Source organism: Gopherus flavomarginatus, chromosome 21 (genome assembly GCF_025201925.1).
Source record: "Gopherus flavomarginatus isolate rGopFla2 chromosome 21, rGopFla2.mat.asm, whole genome shotgun sequence".
NCBI classification, from domain to species: Eukaryota; Metazoa; Chordata; order Testudines; family Testudinidae; genus Gopherus; species Gopherus flavomarginatus.
The window spans coordinates 20128170-20137862 of NC_066637.1; the positions used below are offsets into that span (position 1 = coordinate 20128170).

General features: G+C 46.1%; 1 protein-coding gene across 1 annotated transcript; it reads right to left on the bottom strand.

The window, feature by feature from the left end:
- Positions 1–1098: 1098 nt before the first annotated feature.
- C21H1orf50 (chromosome 21 C1orf50 homolog) lies at positions 1099–9574 on the bottom strand. Its single transcript, XM_050931294.1, has 5 exons — positions 9511–9574; positions 9326–9411; positions 4794–4880; positions 3068–3199; positions 1099–1415 (listed from the first exon to the last, which is right to left on the bottom strand). Exons 1-5 carry the CDS (start codon positions 9536–9538, stop codon positions 1230–1232), a joined length of 519 nt encoding a protein of 172 aa, XP_050787251.1. The 5' UTR covers positions 9539–9574; the 3' UTR covers positions 1099–1229.
- Between the last annotated feature and the right edge of the window lie 119 nt (positions 9575–9693).

A 9693-nucleotide genomic window follows, 5' to 3' on the forward strand; every position in this document is an offset into this window, starting at 1 on the left:
ATTATCAGTGTTGTCTTTATTGTATGAATAAAGGGGAGCAGAACTGTGCTTAATCTGTCCCAAATGAGCGGGTCACCCTCAGCTAAAAGGACCTCGTTAAGCCAATGGCTCAAATGCCAGCCCTGTGAAAGTGAGAGGGTGTCCCAGCTAGGAGGTGTAGACTCTTTCAAGGTTCCCTAGTCTGGTTTAACCTGTTCCTTCCCACTGTTAAAAGACAGAGTTAAATAGGCTTCATTAGGAGCCTTTGCTAAGTACTCGATGAGAGCTGAAATCACTTGCAGTGGGAAGTGTTTCTGCCCAACCTGCTGAGAGCTAAAACTTATTAAGGTTATGTCTGCACTAGAAAACGTCAAAGAGCTCTACAGCGCTTTGACCTGTGTGTGGTCACATGCGGCTGTCCACACTAGCACTTTAAAGTGCTCAAACTTGCTGTGCTCAGGGAGATGATTTTTTTACCCCCCCAGCCAGCAAGTTAGAGCACTTTAAAGTGCTCGTGTGGACAAGCCCAAAGAGACTGACCTACAGAGGTCACAGGAGACATGCTGGTGACTGACAGGCAGCGAAAAGAAGTGGCTGGCAGGGCAGTCAGGCATCAAGGAACAGAAGCTGGCAGGGTGGCCAGGCAGAGCAAGGGCTCAGATGGTGGATCAAGCCTGGTGTCTTCTTCTCTGAGTGACACTTCACACAAATGCACTTCTGAATCCTGAGTCCTCACTGAATGACAGCCAACAGCCGATGTAAATATCCTGCAGTGTCCACACACCCACAGCGTTGCCCTAACTATACTGACATAAGCCCTATGCCTCTCATGGAGGTGGAGTTGTTATACCTGAGTAATAGGTCACTTACATCAGCAGGAGCAAGGCTGTAGTGTGTACACTGACATAATTAGGTCAATGTAGGCTGCCTTACATCCAACTAACTCTGTAGTGTAGACCAGGCCCTAGTAAATCATGGGAGAAGATACTAGAGGAACTCAAGAGATGTCTATTCTTAGAGCTGGTAGAGTAATTAACCAAACTACAAGTCATTAGATGCTGTGGTGCAAGGCAGAAAGGGTTTGTGTTAGAGTTTTAAATGAAAATCTGGAGCCAGGGGTAGCTGAACTGAGCTGCTAAGGTCTGTTTTAATTTCTTGGTCTCCATTCTTAGAACTCCTTTTGCAGTAGTCAGCTAAGGAGAACAGTAAGAAGCTGTTCAGAATGCCTGCGCGATTACTGTCAGCCTGCTTCACTTGCTGAGGCCTTGGAAGTTGGGCTCCGTACACTGAGGCAACACTGCCTGCTGGCTCAGCAACTTGTCAAGGATGCTAATTTCCGCATCTCGTTTCTCAGTGTTCTCGGATGAAGTCCAGGACATGTCGTGCTGAAGCTTATAGGCACCAAGGAACTCATGTGGGCAATTGGTCCCCCATTCCTGTAGAAAACAGATGACAAGTTCATGTCAGGGTTTGGTCTCACTCATGAGAAGTTCACCTGTTACACAGATTACACACGTCTGTCTACTAGGACTGAACTGCTCTACCAGCATTGACAGATTTTAATATTCAGAGTGCTGGTACACATCCTAACAAAGGACTTACCCCAGTTTTGAAGGCTTCCCTTCTTGTGGTATTAATGATTTGTTAGCCCCCAAAGGAAAAAGTTGTTTGTGTCTAGGTACATGGTGTATTTGAGTGTGCATTCACTAACAGGAAAATAAGAATAGAAGGTGTATGTTAAAAATAGTAAAGCATATAATAGCTATACGCATGATATGGGGGGTGGAGGAAGATGGGACTCAGAGGATCTTGGTTAGACATATCTGTTTGGGGACGGGGAGGAGAAAGCGGGGGGAGGAGCGGAAGAGGACAGGTACCAGGAGTCATATGAATTGGAGGATTCAAGCAAACTCACTCATATTAGTTTGGTTTGATGAAATACCCAAATGCTGGTTTCAAAAAACTTAACATATGTACCAGCCTGTGACCTCCCTAGACATGCGAGATTAAGCAACCCTGCTGATGACTCAGGCATATTCTAAGGCCTATTACCATACTTTCTAATACAAGCTCTGTATAGTGACAGAGCTGACAGGGACAGGGCAGTGGCTTAGCCAACTAGAGGCATTCATTGCCATGGGCCTCGATTTGTGGTTTGCTCTTTTCTGTACTATGCCATTAAAAATCTGCTTTTATTAAAGAATGTGAATTGGATACTGGACACTTCAGAGAGAAAATACAACTTTTACTTCAGAGGAGATTCCTCAGAGTGGGGTAACATCATGAGCAAAGCCCTAGGAGGTTGTGATCTCTATTCCTGAACAATCACAGTACTGGTATAGAGTGAGCATGGTCACCAGAAGGGGGCCTACTTAGAAAGCTGCTGCTGGGGTACACAGGGGTGGGAGGAGATATCATCACATAACATAGCATTCCAGCCCTTTGGGTCGTGTCATATGTAACAAGAATCCTCAATTTTATATTTAATGAAAACTCTAAAGGTTCTTTAGCTCACACCCAAGGAAAGAACAGTTGTGGCTGCCTGGAGCAGGGGATCTTCTCTGAGACCTCCCCACTAACAGTTCAGTAGCGCCTGGTTTCCATGACTAAACACATGAAATGCTGAACTGTGAGGAGTCAGTGAATCAACTTTTGGGCTTACACATTGGAAAAGATTGTCCTGAGAAGATTCACTGACATGGGGTTCAGAGGAGATGAATCTGCAATCATGCATGTTAATTCCACCAGGAGGGGACTCCTTGAAATCTCTCATTCAGTTCTCAGGTCAACCTAGATTTTTTGTTTTTTATTTTTTTTGGCTTGCTTTCTAAACAGCCAAAATCTTTTCAGCTTTTCCCAAAGACTATTTCACCATACAGCTCCCAAGCCAATCTGTGAGCATAAACCAAGTCACCAACAAAAAACATACCCTCTTAAGAGCAGCTTTGGTAAGTGCACTCCCATTGGGTCAATGGACCCTTTGCTGAGAGAGCCAACAGAATAAGCCAGCCCCCAATGTGTGCTGGCGACATACCCCTCATGCTCACTCTTGATTTCCACTCTTACAGGAGAGTAGGTCACCACCTACCTTAGGAGAAAGGATGGAAAAGTATCTCTGGCCACTTTCCCGCCTGTACAGGTAGTAGATGTTTCCTGGTTTCTTCACAATATTGCAGGCTACATGATGAAGATCAGCATCTCTGTTAGCTTCGTCCAAGACCTACACACAACAGAATTGTAAGACTCTTACCCCCTCTGAAATCCACAGCTGAAAAGAAAAATGCAACACTAACACCTCAGACTATACAACATGCCCTCCGGCACTGAAACACAGCAGCAATTCTGCACCAGGAAAACTATGCTGTAGTTCTGGAAAGGAAGGGAAGAGCCTCCCTCAGTAAAGTCAACTAAACAATGTGGGCTAATTTGTGCCAATGTTTCATAACTATCAGCACTACGTAGACTCCTCCCTTGGAATCTAGCTTGGCTGTTCCATCCAACAGACCACAGGTTTATTAGTGAGCATGGGGCTTCATGGCTCCAAATGTCAAATTCCAGGACTTGCTTCTTAGAAGTTGGGCGGGAGGGGACTTTTATAGTTATCTCTTAACTCTCTGAGGCTTCCCTAGGTGTCTACAATGGCCAACTACAACCCAATGGAGTGTCAGGGCTAAGATCTGCTAATGATGGATCACCACCAAAGACTCTGGGCTGCTGAGTTCAGGGAAGCAACACAGATCCTGCCCTAGATAAAGCACTTGCCTTTCACACATGGGTTCAAATCTGTCTCAGGATTACAAATCAATCAAGTAGCTGAGATCAAATCTATTATGGTGGGTATCTATAGGGAACTATGTCCTTAACAAGCAAGGACAGAAATTCCCTGTGAAAATCATGTTACACACCCATCCTTGACACCTCTGCTACTTTTCAAAACAGTCATACAGACTTCGAAATCTTGTCCACCCTTGGCTTTTGTAAGCGTCAGCTCTGAGCTCGCCTTCCATCTCCCTGGTCATTCAGTCAGTATCTCCTTTGGTGGACCCTCCTCATATTCTCCATAGATCCCCCAGGTTTATATCCTAAACCCAATCCTCTTCTCCCTTTACATCCACCCTCTCTGAAAATCTAACTACTCACATGGCTTCATTTAGCTTTTTATGAAGAGGACAGATCTAGCTCTCCACTCTATGGAATCCCAGATCTCCTCCTGGATGTTTTGCAATCAAGATTAATTTAACATAGGTAAAACCAAGCTTCGCAAACCACCTTCCTTTCCAAATCTGGGAGTAAGCCATCTTTGAGTACTCTCTCTCCTACCCCACACATTCAGGCTGCATCCAAACCTTGTTGTTTCTTCCTCTGTAACACCTAAGATGTTAGATGAGCACAATTCCAGAGCACAATTCTGTGGTTTGGGAGGTTTATGTCACAAATCCTATCATTCCAGTGAGACAGCGGCTTTTGCTTTAGAGATTGTACACTTCATACTGTTTGGGAAAGGAGCAATCTCCTTTACTCTATAAAGTTGGGAGCCAGCTCAAAGGTCTGACAGTTTCTGGTCGCATATTCTGTATCAAGACTTTTGCTCTCCTCCTTCCACACACTACTCATTCCTGGAAAAAAAGAGATTTCCCTGCCAGCGACAGAATGGTTTCTGAAAGAAGTGTTGGACTGCTGCTTGTTTTTTCTTGTTCTCTGTACCATGAAATGGATACACAACTACAAACCATGTACCATTTTGACAGGTACTAGAAATCAGTTCAGCCTGCAGGATTGAAAGATAAGCACTGATAATGCTAAATCTTCCTTACCTTCCGGGCCTGCTCCTGCAGACACCGGATTTGCTCAGCTATGACAGTCAATCTGTTGCAGGCATTAGCTCGGATGAATTCATCTGCCTGTAAGAAAGAGAGAAATTTTAATAAGCAGGCATCAGAGAAAAACTTACTGGCCTTCTCACTCCTTGTAAAGATTAGACTGTATGGGTTTAATGCCTGCCAGCTTCACTCCCACCATGTTAGCCTTTCTGACCTCGCCAAAACTCAGGCTGGTTATTTCAGGTAATGTTATGGAAATTGCACAGTGTGCATTGTTACATGAAGACTAGCATGAAAAAGTTGCCATAAGCAGCCTGAGTTTTGGTATGGTCATAAAGTAAGTTCTTCCTGAACCTGTCTGATAAGGTTTATGCTCTGAAACATGAGATTTGTCATTTAGCCGGGCTCCTAGTATAAATACAGCTAGACAGCATAACCTCACTTTTGCTGGTAAAGCTTGTTTAATTCGAGAAACTGTAATAGGCTATACCAGTAGAAGCTCAGTTTTGCCAGTATAAGTTGTGTCCACTAGGAGTGCTTCGATGGTATACTATAAAAGTTTAGCCACACTTCCTGTAGCAGTAAGTTCCACCCTTCAACCACACATTGTGTGAAAAAGTATTTCTTTTGATTTCCCACCTTTTAATTCCATTAAACATTCCCTTCTTGCATTTTGAGACAGGGAGAACAGAAGTTCCTGATCTACCTTCTCTAAGCCATTCATTGTTTTATGTATTTTTTATCATGTCCTGTCTTCTTGTTCTCCTTTCAAAGGCAAACAAGTCCAATCCTTTCCTCAATCAACCATTCTTCTCACTCTTCTCTGAACCACCTCGATCGCTGCAATATGAAGTATAAGCCTATGACTAAACTTAAAACACTACTGCAGCTGCACCACTGGAGCGCTTCAGTGTAAACATTTACTACAGCAATGTTCTCCCATCACTGTAGTAAAATCCACCGCCCTGAAAGGCAGAACTCTTCCATCCACCTAGTGCTGTCAACATGGGGATTTAGGTCATCTTAACTACCTGGCTCGGGGGTGTGGATTTTTCACACCCCTGAGCAAAGTAGCTGGGTCAGTCTAGTTTTCTAGTGTAGAACAGCCCTTAGTCTGCTGCTATGGAAGCAACTGCCTCTTCTTCTTCATTCTGATTGACTAAACAAGTGATGCCCTTTTGCTTGATTTTTTTCTATTTCAAGTACAACCTTGAAAGAAGGGACCTAAAGTGAATTATTTGAATTACAGTAGTACATAGAGGCCTCAAGCAAGATCAGGGCCCCAATGTCAGGTGACATATATACTTGTTCATTAGCTCGTTCGTTTATAAGCTGACCCCCCAAAAACAGATAGGTAAAAATAGCAAAAACTGTATGACCCTTTCATAAGCCGACCTTATATTTCAGGGATTGGAAAACTTTGGCTCCTGGCCTGTCAGGGGAAGCCACTGGCGGTTGGGACATTTTGTTTACCTGGAGCGTTCACAGGCACATGGTTTGCCCTTCCCAGCCAAAGGGAGCTGCGGCAAGTGGCACCACTTCCCACAGCTCCCATTGGCTGGGAACGGCGAACTACGGCCAGAGGGAGCTGAGGGGCTCCATGCCTGTGAATGCTCCTGGTAAACAAAACGCCAATGTATTAAATATTCAATTCAATGATTCCATAAAGTTTAAAATCATCAAATTTTGCTGTAGACCTATTTATAGGCTGACCCCCGCTCTTTGAAGCGACACTTTTTTACCAAAATATGCGGCTTATGAATGAGTACACACAGTATATGCTTTCCCAGTCCAGTGCTTTAACCTGAAAAGAAGTCCACCTTCCTGTCTGAATGCTGCATTCTACAGGAGGATGTACCATCTATTTGTATATGCAGTAATACCCCCTTATTCAGTTCCTATAAATGGGTCTTTTATTGGTTTTAACCAGGACTCGGTGTATTCCAAGATTCTGCAGCAGCAGAATCTACAGTGGAATTCATCCCTTGCTGAATTGATCTGCAGAATCTGAGCTTTCAAGGGTTTTTAAATTGTTTCTAGTCCTTATCATTGCAGCAGTAGTCACATGAACCAAATGTGAACCCATGTTCCTATCCTGACTGAGGGTGTGTCTGCACTACAAGTGCTACAGCAGCACAGCTGCTGTAATGTGGAGACACTTGCTACAATGATGGAAGGGGTTTTTCTGTCACTGCAGTAAAGCCACCCCCTTGCAAGACAGTAACTAAATAATCCATTAACCTAATGGTGCCTATACCAAGGCTTAGGTTGGGCTAAGTATGACTCTTGGCATGTGTGAAAAATTCACACCCCTGAGTGATGCACCTAGGTCAACCTAAGTTTTAGGTGTAGACCAAGTCTGAGCAGGGTACCAAGGGGTTCTGCTGGCCTCCACTGCTTACCCGTCTAGGTCCAGTGGGAGTTCTTCAGATAGTCAGACATCACTGTGCAGAGATCTTTGCTGACCAGCTGGTGATATCCACCCCAGTTGGTCAGCAATGACCAATCCCACCCCAGTTGGTCAGATGCTTCTAAAGACGCCCACATTAGAAGCAAGAGGAAGAGCAAACAGAGGGAATAAGGACAACCCAGGGAATTATAGACCTATTAGCTTAACTTCAATACCTGGAAAGATAATGGAGCAAATCAATTTGTAACCATATAGAAGATAATAAGGTGATAAGTAACAGTCAACATGGATTTGTCAAGAACAAATCATGTCAAACCAACCTAATATTCTTCTTTGACAGGGTAACAAGTCTTGTGGATAAGGTTGAAGCAGTAGATGTGAGATAGCTCAACTTTAGTACGGCTTTTGATACTGTTTCATGACTGTCTCATAAACAAACTACCAAAATATAGCCTAGATGAATCTGCTATAATGTAGGTGCACAACTGGTTGGAAAAGTGTACTCAGAGTAGTTATCAATGGTTGACAGTCAAGCTGGAAGGACATATCAAGTGAGGACCTGCAGGAATTTGTTCTGGGTCTAGTTCTACTCAATATCTTCATAAATGATTTTGATAATGGCATAGAGAGTACACTTATAAAGTTCGCAGACAATGCTGAGCAGGAAGAGGTTGCAAGCACTTTGGATGACAGGATTAGAATTCAAAATGATACTGGCAAACTGGAGAAATGATCTGAAATGAACAGGATGAAATTCAGTGAAGACAAATGCAAAGTATTACACTTAGGAAGGAATAATCAATTGCAAAAATACAAGATGGGCAACAATTGCTGAGAAAGGAATACTGCAGAACAGGATTTGAGGGTTATAAAGGATCACAAACTAAGTACGAATCAGCAACGTTGCAACAAAAGAAAACATGATTCTGGGCTGTACAGTATTAGCAAGAGCATTGTAAGGAAGACAAAAGTAGTAATTCTTCCACTCTACTCAGGACTGTTAAGGCCTCAACTGGAATACTGTGTCCAGTTCTGGGCACGCTATTTCAGGAAAGATGTAGACAAATTGGAGAAAGTCCAGAGAAGAGCAATAACATGATTAAAGATTTTAAAAGGGGTAGCTGTGTTAGTCTGGCTCTGTAAAAAGTGACAGAATCCTGTGTCACCTTATAGACTAACAGACGTATTGGAGCATGAGCTTTTGTGGGACTTCGTCAGTAGTGTGACCAGACAGCAAATGGGAAAAATCAGGATAGGGGGTGGGGAGTAATAGGAGCCTATATAAGAAAAAGACCCAAAAATCAAGACTATCCCTATAAAATCGTGACATCTGGTCACACTATTCGTCAGATACGTTTATTTGGTTTGGAGAAGAGAAGACAGAGGGATCATGGTGTCAATCTTCAAATACATAAAAGGCTGTTATAAAGAGGAGGGTGATATTGTTCTTCCTACCTACAGAGGACAAGCCAGGAAGTAATGGGCTTAACTTGCAGCACAGGAGATTTAGGTTAGGCACTAGGAAGAACTTCTTAGCAGGTAGTTAAACACTGGAGCAGATTACCTATGGAGACTGAGGGATCTCCATCACTGGAGGTTTTCAGAACAGGATTGTCTAGCTCAGTGTTTCGCAAACTGGGGGGGCAGACCCAAAAATGGGGGTTGTAAGGCTACAGGAGAGCAGCAGCTGCCAGCCAGGTGCCCAGCTCTGCCTCTACCAGCAGCGCAGAAATAAGGGGGCTGGGTATGGGTGGGGTCATCACAGCCTGAACTCTTTCAGAGGGGGCCCACCAAATTGTTTGAGAAGCCCTGGCCTAGCTAACCATAGTCCTGCCGGGCGCAGGAGCTGAGCTAGCCGAGCCGGAGAGCCCTTCACGCCCATCATGTCTGGAGCTCTGCCCGCCCCTTGCCCCAGCCGGGCCCGTCCGGGCTGGTTCGCAGCCGGGGGGGGGGGGGCAGCGCCACGCCAGTTCCCCAGGCCGATGCAGCCCCTGGGGCCACCCCGAGAGCCTCCGGGAACGGGGCAGCCCGGCTCGCCCCTGCCGCGCCGCAGAGAAAGCCCCGAGGGGCCCCGGCCTCCAAACCCCGGGGCGCCAGGCTCGCCAGGGCTTCTCACCTTCTGCACCTGCTGCGCCAGAGCCACGAGCTCGCCAGGATCCGCGCCCCGGCCGGCGCCGCGCTCCACCAGCGCCACAGCGGCTCCTGCGGAGAGAGCACCCGTTAGCGCGCGGCGCGGCACGGCACGGCACGGCCCGGCCCGGCCCGGCCCCGGGGGGGGGGGGAAATACAGCCCGCGCTCACCCGCCCCGGCAGCTCCCGCTTCCGCCATCGCCGCCGCCTCCAGCCCAAGGGCCGATCCGTCCCGTGCGCCCGCCAGCGCGGGCGGGGCTGAGCGCTCTGTGGGCGGGGCTCGGAGGGGCCGGGGCTCTGCCGCCGGTCCTGCCTGTCTCTCCTCGCTCGGCCATGGCGCTGCTCGCGCTGCTC